The 20,977-nt window shown below is 41.9% G+C and overlaps 2 protein-coding genes across 6 annotated transcripts in view; one reads left to right on the forward strand and one right to left on the reverse strand.

Annotated features, from left to right (window-relative positions):
* The window catches only part of COG3 (component of oligomeric golgi complex 3), a 54,378-nt gene extending 37,275 nt beyond the window's left edge, over positions 1-17,103 (forward strand). For all 5 annotated transcript variants that reach the window (XM_050948258.1, XM_050948252.1, XM_050948267.1 and 2 more), the window contains 7 exons: positions 89-209; positions 3,195-3,283; positions 3,394-3,528; positions 10,796-10,871; positions 12,539-12,666; positions 13,583-13,681; positions 15,094-17,103. In XM_050948258.1, the coding sequence (XP_050804215.1) occupies positions 89-209; positions 3,195-3,283; positions 3,394-3,528; positions 10,796-10,871; positions 12,539-12,666; positions 13,583-13,681; positions 15,094-15,123 (678 nt within the window). In that variant the 3' untranslated portion in view covers positions 15,124-17,103. The remainder of the gene's footprint in view (positions 1-88; positions 210-3,194; positions 3,284-3,393; positions 3,529-10,795; positions 10,872-12,538; positions 12,667-13,582; positions 13,682-15,093) is intronic.
* A 2,461-nt stretch (positions 17,104-19,564) lies between these two features.
* The window catches only part of ERICH6B (glutamate rich 6B), a 66,878-nt gene continuing 65,465 nt past the window's right edge, over positions 19,565-20,977 (reverse strand). The window contains exon 15 of the mRNA XM_050948945.1: positions 19,565-19,789. Within this exon, the coding sequence (XP_050804902.1) occupies positions 19,565-19,789 (225 nt within the window). The remainder of the gene's footprint in view (positions 19,790-20,977) is intronic.

The raw sequence follows: 20,977 nt of genomic DNA on the forward strand, positions 1-20,977 counted from the left end.
ACTGGTCATAATTAGGAGAACTTACACTTGTGCTCTTATATTAAGATTTCTCTAAGTTTTTGACATTCTTTTTCTCATTGTAATTTAGACCCAGGTTGATGGACAGCTTTTCTTAATAAAACACCTTTTGATTCTTCGTGAACAAATTGCTCCTTTCCACACTGAATTCACCATTAAGGAAATTTCCCTGGACCTTAAGAAAACTAGAGGTACTTCATAGTGCTGGCAGACAGAGCTGGGTGGGCTTGCCCTCCCCCTGATGTGCTAGCAAAGGTGGTGGGTTTGTTTTATGTTCACCTGCAATGATCTGCATGCTTGCTACATTGTCTTGCTTTGGTCTAATCCTTTCTAATACAAGTTTTACCTACTAAGAAGAGCTGCTCAGAATGCTTCTAACAAACTCTACTATACTTTTGATTTATATTAAGTGCTGTATCTGTGCTTTAGCCACTGACCTGTCTAATTCATACATGCTGTTTAAAAACAAAACCAAAAAACTATTGCTAAATAAACTTTACATTTTCATTGTGCTGAAATATCTTTCATCCTTAGCTGTACTCTACAGAGCAGTTTCTTGTTTCTGCTACTTAGCAGATTGATTTTAACAACATGAAACTTACTTGTCTAGGCCAAAATTAAAATTGCCCCAGTCTTTTCTGTAGAAGTTTGGCTATAAAAGTATTCCTTACTCTGTAAAGTTAGTCAATACTTTTCTATTTGTCACGGTGAGAGTTGTTTCATGAAGCATACATATATCTAGTAAGAAGGAAAAATAAAGAGCAGAGGCCATCCAGAAGAGGCAGTAGTTGTTAATGTTTTCCTGAGAGTGCATTATGAAGCACAGAGGAAAAAAATCTTGAGGAAAAAAGGGAAGGATGGGAGAGACTCAGTGCTGTTCATAAACCTGAGAAAAAGGAGCTGGAACATCTCCTTCCATTACAGAAGAGTAAGTTGAAGAAATAACCTTTCGTTTCTGTCATCTAATACACTGTTATCTTTGCTTTGAAGTTACTGAATCTTATTACTAACAATTTCATCTATTGCATTTGAACGTGAATGAGATCTCCCTCCTATTAAGTGATTTCTAGTTGACTGAAGGTTAAAGGGTAAATATGTCCTTATGGTGTCTTGTCTCGGCTGACATAAAAGTTTGTTCTGTATTTTTTTAAAATGAATAAATTTTTGTACCAGCCAGTGCCTTACGAAGGTGGTAAGTAACAGGAAAAGAGGTTTGGTTGGACCAAGCTTTCTGCATATTGACTTGACTTAAATCAAATGTGGATTTAAAGGTCGAGACATCATCAACTTAAAAATCATGCTCCAGTATGAAAAAGAGGTACTTCTAAGTATTGCTTATAACACTAAGATTATTATAACTGAAAGAGATGGAGGGGGGGATATGATATTTTTTGTTTGTTTTGTGCATTTAATAGCACTTCCAAGATAGCTAGTCTTGCAATAGTCCAGTTTCTCCTGTTTGTGTGGGCCTTTTATAAAGCAGCACAGGAGAGAAACACTTTTTAAAAATAAAAGGAAGATACGGGTATATACAACAAATTGGCAAATGTGACTCTGGGACACAGGCAGTACCTGAAACTACTTCCTATTAATTTTTTAAAAATTGACTAGATTTCAGGCTGATGGTATCTCTTTAATCTCTCACATCTTTGGAAATGGGTTCATTTTCTTTGGCACTTACGTGTCCGTACACTTACTGCAGGTATCAATATTACTACTTTTCTTCTCATTACTTCCACGAATCTCATAAACACAAACCCTCTGCAGTACTGAAATTTTTTCACCTTCCCCTTATTAAAAAACAAACAGCCACCATGCATCTAACACATCAGTCACTGGTTTGGGATGCTGTGTGTGTCTAATGCTATAAACCTTTACTCAGGTGACTAACTTTCCCTTGTTCTGTGAATAATCCCACTGACATCGGTAGGACTACTCACATATAACTCGGGGTTTGCAGAATGGTCCCTAAATTATCACCATTCTCTGCATGGCTGAGTACATTCTGGTGTATAGTGAATTTGTCTATCTGAAGTGTACCTTAGTAAGAACAGGTTTGGTCTTGTACAGCCCATTTACATTGCTGGCACTAGCAAATATTAGGTTGTCTGGCTATACCACAAGGAGGACAGGAGACTCTGGATGTGGTTTAATTAGCCTGCAATTTTATTCCTAAATGTCTGAGAGTAACTGGCAGATAAGTGTACAGGGCAGGTACTTCCATAATCACTTCCATATACCCAGGCCTCTCTCTTTCCTATCAGTCCTCAGCCAACCTGCTGCTGCTCCCTTCCTCCCCCCGAATGAGTATTAAAAGGATCTGTAAAGGAGGGAGGTTGACTCCCTGCCATACCAGTCATTGAAGCCCCAAGCCCTCAATTTCTACTCCTTTAAAAAATACCTCCTTTAAATAATTTTCCAATACATTTTATCTGATCACCGTATCCCTTCCCTACAAAAGAGCTGCAGTGGACATCCGCTCCAAGCTTACATCATGAGTTGTGACATCACAGCCTAACTCCCTCCTTTCACTTGTTCATCCTACTAAGCCCCCAACTTCCTGGGGGATGGTGAAAAGAACCACCTCTCTTTGGCCAATCTGGAGGTGAGGGAAATATTCCTTCCCAGCTGCCCCTCCTCCCTCCCTCCTTGCCCCCCCGAGAAAGGCTTGACTAGTGTACTGCCCACCGCAGATCATGATGAAATCTAGTATTTCAACTATTCCCATGGATGGGAGGGTGAGTGCTGCTCAGCCTGGTCCAAGTGAAAAAGAGAGTTTGTACTGCACAAATGTGGGTGTAAATAGTCCCCTTCTCTTCCGATCACCTGAGGGCAGAGGGAAATGGGTCTGCATCCCCCATGCTGACCTGACCTGGAGCAGCCTGTACTTAGCACATATCTCACTGGCTCTCTACTCCTTAAAGGGGCAACACCCCTTCTCTGACAAGCCAAACAAGGGGCACCACTGCTTAATGTGCAGTGAGGTCATTGTAAGCTCCCCAGTGTGTGGGGCTAGCACAAGGGACGCTCATCTGATTGGAGCCTTGGGTGTTACTTTAATAACAAATAGTAGTAATCAAGCCATGCCATTGTAATGAAGAAATGAAGTATTTCTGTTTAAATTACTCTGGCTGAATCCTGTACATTTACAGTCTTGTTGACTTTCTGCTTCACAGATGCAGCATTTAAAATCCTGAACCCAAAGACTGTTCCAAGATTTTTTAGACTAAACAGCAACAACGCACTGATACAGTTCTTATTGGAGGTAATATTAAGTCTTTTTGTTAACTCCGCGTAGGAAAAAAAATCTCATTTCGTTTAAATGTGTGGTGATTTCTGGGCAAATAAAAAGAAGATAATTGTCTTGTCTTCAAGGGTACTCCAGAGATCAGAGAACATTATATTGACTCTAAGAAAGATGTAGACCACCACCTGAAATCAGCTTGTGAGCAGTTTATTCAGCAGCATACCAAACAATTTATAGAGCAGCTGGAGGAGTTCATGTCAAAGGTACAAAGAGGCTGTATATTCACTGTGTTGACTGAAATATTTTTTCTGAAATGGCAGGATTAATTTGTATTTAAATTTGTTTAATGTTCATTTTATAATAGACGGGGCTGGTAAAGCAGCCTATACTTAAGGCTGCCTGACACTTCCCATGATAAGACTTCGTTTTCAGTTGCTTGTAACCTCAGCAGAAATTGTTCCGCTATTGCTGAGAATGAGATTAGGGAAACATATATTTTGCCCACGTTAAAATTAATTCTCATGCTGTTTCATTGAGAAGCTGCGTTGCCTCAGTGCTTTAGAGCAGGGACATGAAATTTAGCCAAGCAGGAGAAGGGGGTCTCTTTGGTGCCAGGGATTTACGTTTTGCTGTTTCATGAAAAGCCAGCCAAATTTTCCTGAGTGTATAATCACAGATGTCATGTGCTTAGAGGCATAGAGTGTGGTAGTTAATTAAATTAGTTACATTCTTGAAAGAGTCTGTCAGTATTTGGAATGCCCAAGCCCGTGAACATACGGAGTGAGCAGGGCTTTTCTTTGCAAGTGCTGCTCCTGCCACAGGAGGAGAGGAAGAGAGAGGATTCGGATGAACGGGGTGGTAGGGTAGGGAGACTGAGGCAGAAGAGTCTATAAACAATAACTTGGAATGGAACCCAAGATTCTTGAGTTTGGTCATTCTTCCACTATCATTAACTATACACTAGCAAATACGTCTCATCCCCCTCTCGTATTTGTCCACATGGAGGATGACACTCTAGTAGTGCTGCCAGTTCTTCTTCGAGTGATTGCTCACATCCATTCCAGTTAGGTGTGCACGCTGCACGTGCACGTTCGTCAGAAACTTTTTACCCTAGCAACTCCAGTGGGCCGGCAGGTCGCCCCCTAGAGTGGCGCCGCCATGGCACCCGATATATACCCCTGCCGGCCCACCTGCTCCTCAGTTCCTTCTTACCACCGTGTCGGTCGTTGGAACTGTGGAGCGCGGCATAGCTGTCCTCCACGTCCCTAGCTCTCCTTGTTCTACGGTTAATAGTTAGTAGTTAAGTGTAGTTATTTATAATATTGTAGATAGTCGTTAGCCGGTTTGGGTCGTAGCCCTTTCCGGCACCCGGCACCGGGCTCATGCCTGGTTCGCCGGGCTTTAAGCAATGTGCGGCCTGTAAGAAGCCGATGCCGACCAGCGACCCTCACGACGCGTGTCTAAAGTGCCTGGGGGAATCGCACAGGTCGGACAAGTGCCGCATTTGCAAGGCTTTTAAGCCTAGAACAAAGAAGGAGAGAGACCAGAGACTTAGGACTCTCCTCATGGAAGCGGCACTCGACCCGGCAGCTTCGCAGGCCGTCATCTCGACACCGGCACCGGATCGCGCCGGCACCGGAAAGGCTCCCCGGCACCGACCTTCCCCCCTTCCTCGTCCCTCTTCAGGGACCCCTCTCACGAGCAATTCCTTCGCCAGGAGGTACAGACGCTCCTCAACAAAGGAGCTATAGAGGCGGTTCCGGAAAACGAGAAAGGCAAGGGGTTTTATTCCCGCTACTTTCTGATCCCCAAGGCCAAGGGAGGCCTCAGGCCTATCCTCGACCTGCGAGAGCTCAACAAATACCTAGTGAAGTTGAAGTTCCGCATGGTATCCCTGGGGACCATTATCCCATCCCTGGATCCTGGAGACTGGTATGCCGCCCTCGACATGCAGGACGCTTATTTTCATATTGCCATATGGCCACACCACAGACGTTTCCTTCGATTCGTGGTGGGCCGCATTCACTACCAATTTGCAGTCCTCCCATTTGGCCTTTCTATGGCTCCGAGGGTATTCACAAAATGCATGGCCGTCGTTGTGGCACATCTTCAGCGCATTCGCATTCACGTGTTGCCTTACCTCGACGATTGGTTAATTCGGGGCACGTCGGAGCTGCAGGTCTGCAGCCACGTCCGCAGGATCACCGGCCTGTTTGCTACCTTGGGCCTCATGATCAACGTGGACAAGTCCACCCTGCTCCCCTCGCAGAGGGTGGAGTTCATTGGGGCCGTCCTGGACTCCACTGTGGCCAGGGCCCTTCTGCCGTTGCCAAGGTTCCAGGCGTTGTCGGCGATCGTTCAGCGCTTGTTGGCAGCCCCCTTGACATCGATACGGACATGTCTAACCCTGTTAGGCCATATGGCAGCCTGCACATTTGTGACCGGGTACGCACGGCTCCGCATGAGGCCCCTCCAGTTGTGGTTCATCGCACATTACCGGCCGGCAAGGCAATCACTAGACATGCTGATCACAATCCCCCAGGGGGTGTTGGATTCTCTCAGCTGGTGGCTAGACCAGTCCGTACTGTGTGCGGGGCTCCCATTCCACTCGCCCCAGCCCTCAGTGTCCCTAACGACGGATGCCTCAGATCTCGGCTGGGGGGCCCACCTGGGAACCCTGAGAACACAGGGCCTGTGGTCCCCGCAGGAGGTGAGGTTACACATCAACATGCGGGAGTTGAGAGCGGTCCGCCTTGCTTGTCAAACGTTCTGTCACCAGCTTCGGGGTCGTTGTGTCGCGGTATTTACCGACAACACGACGACCATGTACTATATCAACAAGCAGGGCGGCACCAGATCCTCTCCCCTATGTCACGAGGCGATGCGACTCTGGGACTTTTGTATAGCCCACTCCATTCACCTCACGGCTTCCTTCCTCCCCGGAGTACGGAACACGCTGGCGGACCGCCTGAGCAGATCTTTCCTCTCGCACGAGTGGTCCCTTCGCCCGGACGTCGCCCTCTCGATCTTCCAGAGGTGGAGTTGTCCCCGCGTGGACCTCTTCGCGTCCAGGGGGAACAGGAAATGCCAGGCGTTCTGCTCCTTTCAGGGCCGGGAACCTGGGTCTATAGCGGACGCCTTCCTTATTCCACGGACGACCCACTTGTTCTACGCATTCCCCCCGTTCCCGCTGGTCCACAGGGTCCTTCTGAAGGTGCGCAGGGACAGGGCCCGCGTGATCATGGTAGCCCCGGCGTGGCCCAGACAGCATTGGTACCCCAGGTTGCTGGACCTGGCCATAGCCGACCCAGTTCCCCTGCCCCTTCACCCGGACCTGATCGCCCAGGACCACGGAACTCTCTGTCACCCGGACCTCCAGTCGCTGCACCTAGCAGCGTGGCTCCTGCGTGGCTGACCAGTTCTGAGTTGCGCTGCTCCACCCCGGTACGTGAGGTACTCTTGGGCAGCAGGAAGCCTTCCACTAGAGCGACATACTCGGCCAAGTGGAAGCATTTCTCCTGTTGGTGCGTGGAGAAAGGTCTCCTCCCGATGGAAATTTCGGTGGCCAATATTTTGGACTATATTTGGTCCCTCAAACAACAGGGTCTGGCAATATTGTCCCTGCGGGTCCACCTGGCGGCTATCTCCACCTTTCACCCGGGTGGGGATGGCCGCTCCGTTTTCTCTCACCCGACGGTGACTAGATTCCTTAAGGGGCTGGAACGTCTATACCCTAACGTCCGACCCCCTGCCCCTACCTGGGATCTTAACCTGGTGTTGTCTCGGCTCATGGGGCCCCCCTTTGAGCCGTTAGCTACTTGCTCCCTGCTCTATCTTTCTTGGAAGACTGCCTTTTTAGTAGCTATTACCTCAGCTAGATGGGTGTCGGATCTCCGGGCTCTCACGGTAGATCCCCCGTATACAGTCTTCCATAAAGATAAGGTGCAGCTGAGACCGCACCCTGCCTTTCTCCCCAAGGTGGTCTCAGCCTTGAACGTCATCCAAGAGATATTCCTCCCAGTTTTTTTCCCGAAACCTCATTCTTCACGCAGGGAGCAACAACTCCACTCGCTTGATGTCCGTCGGGCTCTCGCGTTCTATGTGGAGAGGACCAAACCGTTCCGCAAAGCCCCCCAGCTTTTCGTGGCAGTAGCGGACCGCATTAAGGGGCTTCCCATTTCTTCGCAGAGGTTATCCTCGTGGGTAACATCCTGTATCAGGACCTGCTATGAATTGGCCCACGTTCCTACGGGCCGTGTGACTGCGCACTCTACCAGGGCGCAGGCGTCGTCGCTGGCTTTCCTCGCCCGTGTGCCCATCCAGGAAATCTGTCGGGCAGCGACCTGGTCATCGGTCCACACCTTTGCTTCCCACTACGCCCTTGTCCAGCAGTCCAGAGAGGACGCGGCCTTCGGATCTGCAGTGCTCCATGCCGCTACTTCTCACTCCGACCCCACCGCCTAGGTATGGCTTGGGATTCACCTAACTGGAATGGATGTGAGCAATCACTCGAAGAAGAAAAGACGGTTACTCACCTTTGTAACTGTTGTTCTTCGAGATGTGTTGCTCACATCCATTCCACACCCGCCCTCCTTCCCCACTGTCGGAGTAGCCGGCAAGAAGGAACTGAGGAGCGGGTGGGCCGGCAGGGGTATATATCGGGTGCCATGGCGGCGCCACTCTAGGGGGCGACCTGCCGGCCCACTGGAGTTGCTAGGGTAAAAAGTTTCCGACGAACGTGCACGCGCGGCGCGCACACCTAACTGGAATGGATGTGAGCAACACATCTCGAAGAACAACAGTTACAAAGGTGAGTAATTGTCTTTTATTCTCAGTTCAAGTGGCAGAGATCTCTGCAGTGGATATTAAGGTTCTGATCCTGCTGATGAACCATGTGGGTGTTAATATGATGCCACATGATGGAATTTGTTTTCAGTTTGCTTTTTTAAAAACCCAGGATATTGCAGACATCATAATGTTAATTTAGCAGTTCTTTATGTATAAAGTCAAGCACTGAAAAGTTAGGAAATGCCAGAATTAAGGCTGCATGTTCAAATGCATTACAATAGTTTCTAATTTCCTAACTTCTACATGATTGACTTTGCAACCATTTTATTTTCTTAACATAGTTTTTGCACAATTTTTATGAATATGGTATTGAAAACTTTAATAACAGAATTACCATGTCACATTTTAAGTTATGAACATTAACTAAAACCAACCAAGTGAACATACCTGGGAATAAACCCTAATGATCTTGCTTAGAATGGCAATACAAGCTTTATTTGCAGTGTGAGAGATTGTAATACAGTGTATTTAGGGCACTGTTTTTCATGGAAGAATAGTGTTCTTATCCTTGGCAGATAGAAGTAGTCTATATTAAATAACTTTTTTCTCCTGATGTATACTGTTGAGATGAAGGCAAGAGATCCATGGAGGTAACTTTTGTCAGTTTTTTTTTTTATAGTAACACTTTCTGTATGGTATACTTTAAGCAGTAAATGTGTCTGTTTGAAGGAGGGTGTAGCAAAGCATCTTTTCTGTTCAGTGGACATCTCTGAAGCAGTATTAATGCTGAGGTTGTTCTCTCTTTTTATGCAAGTTCAGTGTGGAAAGATCATACAATAGAAATGATGTTTGTAAAGTGCTTTGAAGAGGAAAAGCACTGGACATGCTGAGCATTGTTGAGTCCTTGTATTTGTAACATCTTTAGTATAACTGCATATAAACAGGTTTATCATGAGGATCGTGACACCCCAAGACTGGTGGTTGCAGTAACACCAAAGTTATCCTGTTTCCTTGCTTGTGGGAGTTCAGAAAATTACAACAGTGAATTTACTTTTAAAAAGTGCCTTGGTCCCTGGACTAAATGAAATATTTAGATGCGTGAAGATGGAGGTAGGTGCCTAGTGAGATTTACAAACATGCCTAAGTGAGTTAGGTGCATAATTCCTATGATTTTCTATAGGATTTACGCACCTAGCTTACTTAGGCCCCCGGTGGGATATACTAAAGTGCCTATCTGTAGGCGTCTAAATATATTTGTAAATCTGGCCCCTTTTCTAATTTCAGTTGTGAGAAGAGTTTTTATATTGTACAGTAAGACATTCTGACAACTCAGCATGTTAAGATGCCTACGTGGGTTTGACTGCTGCATTTGCATTTTTTTTGGCCAAGATTGGCTAGGTACACTGTTCCTTTTAAGGGCTTACTCTGTTATCTTTTATGTAGCTACAGATTCTTTTGAAATGGTTAATGTATCTCGATTTGCTTCCCTTTCATTTGTCAGGCATAAGTATTATCAAGATTAAATTAGCCTCCTATTAATTGTATAAATAAATATGGAACAGAAATCTTACACTATTGTTTTTGGAATTGCACTTGTCATGACTTGACTTTCCTTCTATTTATATCCTCAATCAAAATATACAAGTGTCATAAACAGATAAGTAAGAGTTAATAAAACAGAAGTGCCTCATATCTCTTTGCCTGGAAAGGGTTAACAAGAACAGTGAGCCTGGCTGTCACCTGACCCAAGGACCAATCAGAGGACAGGATACTTTCAAATCTTGAGGGAGGGAAGTTTTTGTGCTGTGCTGTTAGATTTTGATTGTTGTTCGCTCTGGGGGCTCAGAGGGATCAGACGGGCAACCAGGTTTCTCTCCAATACAGGCTCTTATAAGTTCAGACTAGTGAGTACTAGGTAGATAAGTAGATAAAGCGAGTTAGGCTTATGTTTGTTTTCTTTATTTGCAAATGTGTATTTCGCTGAAAGGAGTTCAAATTGGTATTTTGCTGAAAAGATTTTAATTTGTACTTGTATACTTAGGCTGGGAGGGTGTTCCCAGTGTCTACAGCTGAAAGATCCTGTACCTATTCCATTTTAATTTACAAAGATAATTTTTACTGTTTTTCTCTTTTTAATTAAAAGCTTTTCTTGTTCAAGAACCTGATTGCTTTTGTATTCTGGTGTGAGACTCCAGGGGACTGGGTCTGGATTCACCAGGGAATTGGTGGGGAGAAAGGAGGGAAGGGGGAGAGAGAGGCTAATTTCTCTCTGTGCCAGGATTACTTTCTCTCTCAGGAAGAGTCTGAGAGGGGGAAAGAGAAGGAGGGAGGAAGGTGAATTGTCCTCTCTGTTTAAAGATTCAAGGAGTTTTGAATCACAGTGATCTTCCAGGGTAACCAGGGAGGGGAAGCCTGGGAGAGGCAACGGTAGGGGAAAGGGTTTACTTTCCTTGTGTTAAGATCCAGAGGATCTGGGTCTTGGGGGTCCCCGGGCCAGGTTTTGGGGGGACCAGAGTGTACCAGGCACTGGAATTCCTGGTTAGTGGCAGCGCTACAGGTTCTAAGCTGGTAATTGAGCTTAGAGGAATTCATGCTGGTACCCCATCTTTTGGACGCTAAGGTTCAGATTGGGGATTATACCATGACAACAAGAAAGGAAAAAAACTGTCTCAGACTAGAAATTTGTTTGATATGATTTCACTTTTTGATACCAATGGAAACAAAAATTTCTCATTGTTTTAGGTTGCTGCATTAAAAGCAATGGCCAGTCAAGGAGGTCCCAAATACAACCTTTCACAGCAGCCTTGGGCACAGCCAGGTATTCCTTTGCTTTACATTTTTCATTTTATTCAGAATAGTCTTACTGAGGCTCTTGTAGGGTAGTATATTGGCTAGTAGATGACAGTTTGTATTAGTTCCCACTTTTCTAGAACTTGTTTTGAAAACTATTCCACTTAGCCAAACAACCTTTCTAGTTATCACTTTTGAGAACATTAAAGCAGTACAAAATGCATTCTGGGCTAGACCATTTCAGGAAGTAATTTGTTTTCTGTTCTACTAGACCGTGACTTTCAAATTTAGCCTAAAATGTTAGGTTCCTTACTCCGTATTTAGGAACTTTTCTGATTTTCAAAGTGCCAAGCACACAACAGCTCTCCATCGCTTTAGTTTTTTAAAATCTTGGCCAAAGTATTTTCAACAATTGTATTCGTTTCAGTATCTAATACCAGAGAGCTTCATCTTCCATATCCTGTAGGTGACTTTAAATATCTGGAAAACTTCAAAACATGAGTTTAATTTGTGCAGTGTGTGGGTGCATTAAACAGTGTTGAAGATGTGACAGTTGAAATGCACTTTTCATGTGATGACCATTTAATGCACAGTGTACTTGAAAGTTACCTTGATTAGATTAAGGTAAAGCTCCTGCTTCCATACCAAAGGGATTACTGAATATTACTTTGAGGCTTATTGTTTTTAGTTTTGTAAATACATTACATTTTCAACTCTGGAGAAAATGCAAAGTGAGAAGCAGACTACAAATTCCTTCATATTATGAGCTCACATGAGAACACTTCCTAGGAAGCTTTGTTGGGTTTGAGGAGCTAATATTTTGTGATATTTACAATAAGTAGATGTAGAAATCTGAGTCTTTGTGTCATAGATCTGAACCTTTAGTTGCACTAAGTTCTTAAAATGCAAGGCCTGACATGTTTCTTCATAATTCAGTGCTGCCTCATTGCAGGTCAAACAATCTTGTTGCTAATTGGAACTCTTGGCTATAGTTTCTAGCCTATGTCTTAACATTTGCTTTGTGATTCTGTACGTAATTGCAAATGTGAACATAGCATGTTTGCAAATGAGAACCTGTTTATTTTAAATGAAATTTCAAGAAGCACCTGGTATGTAGGACAATCCCAATGAGCTATTTGCCATGCTGTCAGATTTCTCAGAGGCCAGAGAAGGGAAAGGAAAATACAAAAGCTGCAAGAGTAAAAAAATAAAGGCTGTAACCCTTTTTCCCCTAAAGTTTGTGAATATTTCCCAATGTTTTTTTTTAAGCCTCTTTGAAAATGGCATTAAAAGTATGTAGCAACAATATAGAAAACACGTTTTAATCCAGCACAGCAGTCCTGTGATGGTAGGCTGCATAGCTGTCTCAAGCATACGGTTAGTTCTAGGTGCGCTGTCTCCATGAAGACCGGGGACGAGCGCTTTAAAGAAATCTTGCGAAGTACTATTTTCTTTTCTTGAGCTGAGTATTGCCCAAAAGTCACATCTCCAACCAAATAAGCAGCCTTGAAGGGAGGAGTCTTGTCAAGGCTTTTGACCACTGAAGGGTAGTGAGTGTGATTTTGGGGGTTCAGAAGGGTGTGGGATGGTGATGTGCATAAAGTAGAGAAAAAATAGAGGGAATCATTTGAAATATAGACTTTCAATTAGCAGGAGGAAATATTTGTGTCTAATCATTTTAAATTTTATTTCCAGCAAAGGTCAATGATTTAGTGTCTTCCACTTATAAGACAATAAAAACAAAGCTGCCATCAGTATTACGAAGCATGTCATTATACTTGGCCAATAAGGACACTGAATTCATTTTGTTTAAGCCAATTAGGGTAAGTATCATTAGTGTATACATCAGCATACTTTCCATAGATTGGCCAACCTTAACGTAGTTGAATACATTCTGAAAATGTGCTTTGTAAGCTCATTTATTTTTTGTAGGAATGAATTAATGTAGCTGTTTCTAAGTTTCTTTATTAGATGATTATTTATTTTTCTTAACTTCTACAGGATTTTCTGAATTTCTGTTGCTTTTGTCCATTACATATTCTTGTATGTGCGTTATTGTACATTAGAAATCCAGACAGTAATCGTATGAAAGACACCATGCATGTAGTAAGTAAGCAGTCTAGGGTATCATAAATCATAGTGTGGCTTTGCTCTGAAAAGAGACCGTGTAAAAATGGAACCTTATTCCACAGACCTAATGTAAGTGTTCAGAGTAAAGAAAATAAATGTATATTGCTTTTACACCTACCCAGTGTGCACAGCAAACATTTTATTGAGAGCATTGTCTGGATTCTGTTTCTTCTCGTGTATCACCAAAGTTTGGTAAGTCCAGTCAGGTACACCTGTGTAGACCGATCAAAGCCAATGAGAGTTGCCAGGTTTAACAGAGGACCTGTTACTGGTGAATGTGCACACACAAGAAAACCCAGCATGGTTCTTAGATGCCAGGTTAAGTATACAAGGCTAAGTGTTAAGAACCCCCCGCCCCCCCCAATCTTTTACTTGTTAACATAGTACATATGATCTGGAGTAGTCATATAATAGACAAGGAAACCTCTCCATGCTGTTTTTAGAGTTACTTTTTAGAGAAGAACCACTCTTAAGAGCACAGAGTTCTACCACACACACTTCTCCATTCACTTCAGAGGCTGTTTGATACACAGGATGTTCAGTTTGTTTCATATTTGAGACAGATCTTGTGATATTCCAACACTAAATATTTTTATTTCCTTTATAAAGACTAATATTCAGCACGTGTTCCAGAAACTCCATGCTTTGTTAAAGGAAGAATTTAGCAATGAAGATCTCCAGATCATAGCTTGTCCTTCAATGGAACAGGTATAAAGTGAAGCTCCTTATTTTACAGATTACTCATTTTCGCATGACTAGCTCACACTTTTTAATTAACCTGCTTGTCCATTTTGCCTAATATTTATTCATATTCCTCTTTTCTGATTCTTTGAAAATCCAGAATTAATTTGAACGGTAAACCCTGAGCAAATGCAGTTGTTTAGTTTTTACAAGTATCTGTTAAACTGTTTTAAAACTGAGATTAGTGATTAAGACATGCAGCGTTGGGATTTTATAGTACAAGGTCATGGCAAGGACTGTTCTGGTGAACTACACCCGCTTCGGACACCTTTCCTCTTTGGAGAAGTGATCAGATGTGCTCGGTGTGTAAAAATTCTGAAGGAATTGCAAGGATCCATTTGAACTAATGAACAACTGGAAAAATGTGGCTAATCATGGAAACTTAAACAGAATTTCAGGTTTAAGGAGGGCGTTTATCCTCAAAGATAGTCAGTGTAAGGAACTCTGCATCAGGAGACCCTGCATAAGCCACACTCTTAGTGATCCCATAGCTTTAAAAAAAAAATGTATTGGATATCCGTGGTATCTTGGGTATAGGGGATCAACTGGTGATTCTTGTTCACACAGTATTAAACTGTTAATCAAATATGTGGACAGGAGGAATTTCCCCACAAGGTATTTTGATAGGGAACATGAAGTGGGAGAAAAATATTAACTTCCTCTGAAGATGGAGCAGGAATAATCTACTGGGATAAGGTGAATTTTTCCCACAGTAGTCAGATTTCTGTTCTTTTAGTGATGGTCAATGGTGCACCAGTATTTTGGATCTCTTTTATTCTCCCCCTTCTGGTTTATGTAAGCTAAAGTTTTCTGGGTTATTAATAATGTAAATGATTCAGAATGTGCCTCTTGGCTATTTTAAATTTACTTAATTATCTATCAGATGGCTACTGCACATAAATTCCTTTTAAAATTGCATGCGGATCATAGAATATTAGGGTTGGAAGGGACCTCAGGAGGTCACTTAGTCCAACCCCCTGCTCAAAGCAGCACCAATCCCCAGACAGATTTTTGCCTCAGATCCCTAAATGGCCCCCTCAAGAATTGAACTCATAACCCTGGATTTAACAGGCCAATGCTCAAACCACTGAGCTATTCCTCCCCTCGGTTTTATTAGAAGCTGTGTTGGTACAATAGATTGTAACAGCTGAAAGAGCTAGTTTGTCAAGTCATTGATTACAGACTCTTAGTACGCAACTTAGCTAGAACTGATGATTGCACATTTTGACCAATATTCTTATAATTGTTCTCTTGGTTCCTCTAAATCCTTGGAGATTTGTAGAATGTTTGTTTAGATGCTCAAACAGCATAAGTCTGCTCCTGACCTTGAATAATGGTAACAACACAATAGCTAACGTGTATTTCATTTTGCCTTTCAGGTGAACCTACTTTTGTCACTGTCTAAATAGCCCAACAGTCAGGCCATTTGAGGTAAATCTCAGTGGTATGCCAGGCAGTGAAGGGGACATGCAATCATATGCCAGAAGTAAATAAAGGATTTACACTGGGATCTGTCAAGGCATCAGCTTTAATACTCCCCGGGCTGCTTAATACTGATTTACAGAAGAATTGAGTTCTACACATTGTATGGCAGTTTTTTCTTTCCTAAAACTTAAGGGAACAAACTCGCTGAAGATTTTTATCCAAGCTCAGTTTCTGCCTTGCCATCAGCTGTAAACACGTCTCAGATTGAAATGCTAAGACTTAAATATATTTAAGACCTCACTTCTTTTCCTTTTATGGAGAAGATGTGTGTGCAGTAAAAGAACTAGCAATTTCATGACACACACTGAAGATAAATGACAGGAAATCAAAGTTGAAAAAAGTCAGTGTGCACTGTGTTTGAATGGGGTGGTGATCTGAGTGTCAAATGTTGCTGCAACTTCGTTTTGACAGGCACACTCATTTTTCTCAACCCTTCGAAGAATCCTTTTAGTCCACAATACATTTGAAGAACGTAGTTCAAAGTATATTAGTTTGTGAAAACTGTCTTGTTTCCCTTGAATTTCAGAACGTTCTGCAATATTTGACGCCATGTATTTTCGGTGCCCTGTAATGATTAGTAGAAGTTAGCACTGACACTTGTACTCTGTTATTCTGGAGTGCTCTAAGTGAAGAATCTTTAAAGAGTTCTGACCGTGTTATGAAATGAATATGTGGGTTTTGCAGTGGAAAGCTGTGCAATATAATTGTTAATGTTTGTGATGGGGAACTACCCATGTACTAAAGGCTTTATGGCAAAGGTGAAGCTTAGCATTAAAGTTTTCAGGTACTTAAGGTTTCAGGTTAAGGGGTTTTATTTTTTCTGATTTAAGGTTGAGCAGTGCCGCCGCATTGTCAGAAGTGAGTGCTAAGATGCTGTAGGCCAGGGAAAGGGGCTCGAAGAGCAGCTCCTTGTGGCAAAGTAGTGACTGTGGAACTTGTGCAGTACTGATGCGATGGAGTAAAGATGTGTAAAGGAGAAGTGATCATGAGTGAATACAAAAGCACCTTTATAAGTTAGGGTCATGAGAGAAGTACCTGCTGATCAGTAAGCTATGCATATGTGTAACATCTGATTATGGTCAGTGTGCAATGAATGATTGATACACAACATTGCCATGTTCCATTTCAGAAGGTTAAGTGCTTAAACACTTGTCCATAAACTGAATGAAACACTGAAAATGGCTTTAGAGTGTCTTTACTGACCTTATTGTATAGATATGTGGAAGGCAAGATAGCAACTTAAATGGCAGATTTTTACTTATTCTCTAGCTTACATGTTGTAGAAATTTTACATATTTTTGGTAACTTGATTTAACAGTTTTGCTGTTACAGATCAGCTTGACTGGATACTAAAATGGCAAGTTTTAAAGCCACCATGAGCAGCATTATAGCAGACACTCTGGGGTATGAAAATGGTACTTACAGGATCTCATGTAACTTTTTGAAATTAACTAAGGAACTAACAAGGAAGAGAACATACCCCTTCCCTTTACCTATTCAAGAACATAGGCTGTAAAATAATGTCCAATGCTTTGTAATATATGTACATTTGGTCTTTTTATAGTGTTTTACAAAAGAGTGCATGAGGGCTGTACGGAGTTATGGCTGAATTAATTGTACAGAAATGGTCTGAAGGGTAAAATATTAAGTTAGTCTTGTGTTTTGAATCTTTTCACTTCTAAAATACTCAGAGCTCTAGCACAGCTGATTTAAAAGATTCCAAGAGCAATCAGTTTATTCAGCCTGTTTGCTAAATGAAGATTTGTTTAAACATGTACAGTTTCAGATATTTACATATATAATAGTGTAAATAATTTCAAAAGATTAATTTAAAGTGCTTTATATGATCTGACTAGACATTTGCTGTTTTTAATGTTTTTTTAAAATAAAAATTTTGCTTCCTATTTCCGTCCCTGAGTAAAGCTTTGTGTGTATTTGAGACTTGTCTGACAAGATAACTGTAATGGCAAACCAATAAATCTCCTGCAGGCATGTACGGTGCTTCATTAAGAAAGACAAGATCTATTTTGTTGTTAGCAGTAAGAGCACTGGCTTTATCTGGCACAGACAGATGCATCATTGAGTACTGATTGTGCAGCTAATTGTGTTGAATTCATCTCTTTGTAGTCATAATAAAAGTAAATTTGTATTTTCTTTACTCATGAAGGATCTTGTGTGACTAAATGGTCTCTTCACTGCAATTTTATTATAGGGAAGACGCCAAGGTTGTAATATTTTAACTAATTGGCTTTTGCTAAGAGTAAACTTGGGAGCTGATGGCAGAACGCACCAGTATTATTCAGCCCTGGTTTTATATGATGACTTTGCTTGTTGCCTAGTTACTTGCTGGTTCATCTGTCTATCCTTCGTCGTTACGTATTGAATGTGTTGTTCTTCTGGTGTTCAGTCCTGTAGGAATGTTCCTCCCAGAATGTTGTGGTTTTTTCCTTGTAATGGCAATATAAACTTCCCATTTATCCCTTGGTTTTGACAGTGGCATTTGAATTCACTATTTTTTAAAAAAAACTGTTTTCCCTAATCGCATTTGTAGAATTCAAGTGGTTTCATTGTCACGCCTATGGTGGTGCCTCATAGCAGTTGTTTCCTGATCACTCTCCTGAACACACACACCATAATGAAGAGGCAGGGCCCTAACACCTGTTTGAATTATACCATTCAAAACTAAACTGAGTGAATAACTACATGGCACCCAAAGAAGTCTTTTGGACATTATTATTGATTTGTTTTGAGTCTTGGTCCAGTTTCCACATCCATCCCAATTGCTAATACAATAGTGAAAATCGTAGGGGCTCCCTTTGTGTCCAAGCCAAGAAGTTTCAAACAGGAGGAACGATGTGGGGACAACATAAAACACTTCAGAACACACTCAGTTTATGGAAGGAATATTCATTAGATAAGTAATTTTTTTTCGAAGTTTCTAAAATTCTGTAACATGTCATGCCTTCCTAGGTACACTGGATGTAAACATTTATAACAGCCACAAAGAATAAGCAGAATGATTTATAAAGAACGTCATGCCACGTGAACATGATCACCTTTTAATACATTTACTAAACTAGTGAATGAAGTACATCTACGATCTGAAATCTGGTACATCATTTGATAGCATCTTGAAATTTTAGTTGGAAAAACAAATTGAAATTGGTTTGGTTATGAGTGCTGCCATGTGGATGGAAAGCTAGCTGGAAGACTGAAGAAGTAGTGATGACTAATAAAGGGACCTAGAGAGGTAGAAATATCGTCAGGAAATAATAAAATGAATCTGAACTTGTTGAAGTGCAAGCTACTGTAGCTGGGGGAAATATGAAACCCAGGTATTCAAGGGGAGAGAAATCTGGCATGCAGTAACATAGAGGCCCAAGTTTGATAATAGTGAATTAGGAATGAGTTGGTTCTGTGAAATGGTAGGGGGGAAAAATGCTTAGGCTATATGCACAGAGACCATATGTTATGGAGAGTAGTGAACATATAGTCCCTTTTCATTCAGTACCAGTCAGACCACTCCTAGAATATACTCCATTCAGGTCTGGGCACTTCAAGAAAATTGTAGACAAACTGAAGGCTTTTCAGAGAAGAGCAAAAGAATCATGAAGACTTGCGAGAGTGACTTACAAGGACAGGCTGAAATAATAGTGGTGTCCAACTGTTTCATTTAAGAAAACCAGTTCAGAGAGGAAAAAAATTCTTAGCTCCATTTCTTTGATTAACTTGTCGTTTTGGTTAGGATCTGTGGCAGAGCCCCGTTCTCTTCCCCCTGTCTCACTGACGGACACAGGTGGAGGCTTGTTCAACACCAACCCTTGTCGCTCAGGCTACTTCCCTGTGTTAACCCTCTGGGATGATCACTGTGATAAGAATTGGAGAGAGTTCATACCACACAAGGCTCTTCGTCCACAATCTTTTTCTTTCATTCATATTCATACCCTTCCCCTTTAGTAACCAAGGGGGGTGTTTTGTTGCACTATACACATGCTGCTTATTCATCCCACAATGAATTTGTGGGCAGAAATGCTGGGCAAGGCATGCTCACTGGGTCACGCAACAGGCACTGTTTAACATAGGCTCCCACCAAACTTACGGTTACCCTATTGTCCTTTCTCCTACTTACAAGAACCACCTTCTCATTCTATCAAACAAGTGCACATGTATTGGTCTATCCATAGGAATATACAATCCACTGCATATTTTCAAATGTGCTGTTTAGTGCTATAGATGCTCTACATTGGAATACAGCTAAACACTTAGGACATGCTTGAAAATGAGTTTTATTTTTTTTTCACCGTGAACTGCTCACATAACCTTACTTGACTGGAGGGAAATCTAACATTGCAACACCCAGAGTGTCTACTGGGCAAGAGTCTTTCTACCTCTCCATTTCAGCAGTTTACGCAGCTGTGCTAGAACAAGAGGCCGTGCCTGAATTTTGTTTAATGGTGTGCGCTGCAAGTCTCGTAATACTTTCTTCATTTTGGCTAGGAGGCTGTTGATCTGAATGCTTTTGGAGTGCAGGAGTAGCCCCAGTTGGTTTTCTGCTGGTTTAAGTAAGTGGAGTGTGGCTGTGTCTTTCAACTGCAAAAAAGCCAACGTAAAGAGAACTTAGTCTTCTGAGTCAACCGAAAAGGCTGCATGATTAATATTTATAATCCCATTGCAGAATATCAGAAAATGCTGCACTATCAGTCTATGCAAAGTGTTTACAGTGAGCTTTTATTTAAACCATATTAAATCTTCACCTGTAAACGGAAAAACCTAAAATAGTTAAATACACCTTGAAGCTGTGTCTCTAGTAGCCCAAGGGAGATAGGGGTTATTTGCCATAGAAAGTAAATTAAACTTTTCACACTTGTTTACTGTGAAATCCTCCTGGTGCATCCTTTGTTCACTGAAAATAATCCCACAGTGCATCGTTCTGAGACACCCTTGTTATCTAGGCATGCCACAAGAAACCCATTTTGATTTTATTTGATGTCACATTCTGGAGTAATTTCTACAAAGCCAAGCGAACCTCATTAAAAGTCTAAGGAAGCACCAAAAGTGTCCCTGGGTCCTTCAAACAGGAACTGAGTAAAGTTGAGTGAACATAGGTGGAACTAATCCTTCCATCTCCAATTTGTCTTTCTCCCACAAGCTAAATTTTTAAAAAGATGTGTGGGGAGGTTGTGTAGTGGAACTTTCAGCTGTGCCGTAAACAATACAGCAGCTGAAGATAAGTCTTGGGACTTGTGGTCTCCAGCTTACTGTTTATGGGCGTGAACTTGGATCTTCCCTGTTCAAAGCCGCAGGAGCCCTGCCACTTGAGCTAAGAGATTTCCATAGCTGCTTGCAATATAGGAACAATGGTAAAGAGCTGAGTAGTTCTGTTTTCATCCAGCAGAGGGCCCTGATATACACATGTATGCCTGCAAGTTCACTACCCTATTATTAAGCCAAGTTCTGCAGGAGAGTTAGCTGGGCAGGAACCAGAATTTCCATTTCACAGGATTAGTTCTGAATTGGAACAAAAACCATTTAAGTTTCCTGCAAAACAGGATTTCAGAGGAGGGGAGGGATTAGTTCCAGGGTAATTGAAACATTTTGTTTAGAGAAAATCAAAACTTTTGTTTCAATTGACTTATTTTCTATAATACATTTCAAAATGCAAGTAATTTTGAAACAAAAAAGATCAAAACATTCTGTTCTGAAAATGTTAAAATGGAATGTTTTAACCTTTATCAAAATGCTTTTTATTTCTTTTCTGAATTGAAATTTCATCAGAAT

This window comes from Gopherus flavomarginatus, chromosome 1 (assembly GCF_025201925.1).
Source record: "Gopherus flavomarginatus isolate rGopFla2 chromosome 1, rGopFla2.mat.asm, whole genome shotgun sequence".
NCBI classification, from domain to species: Eukaryota; Metazoa; Chordata; order Testudines; family Testudinidae; genus Gopherus; species Gopherus flavomarginatus.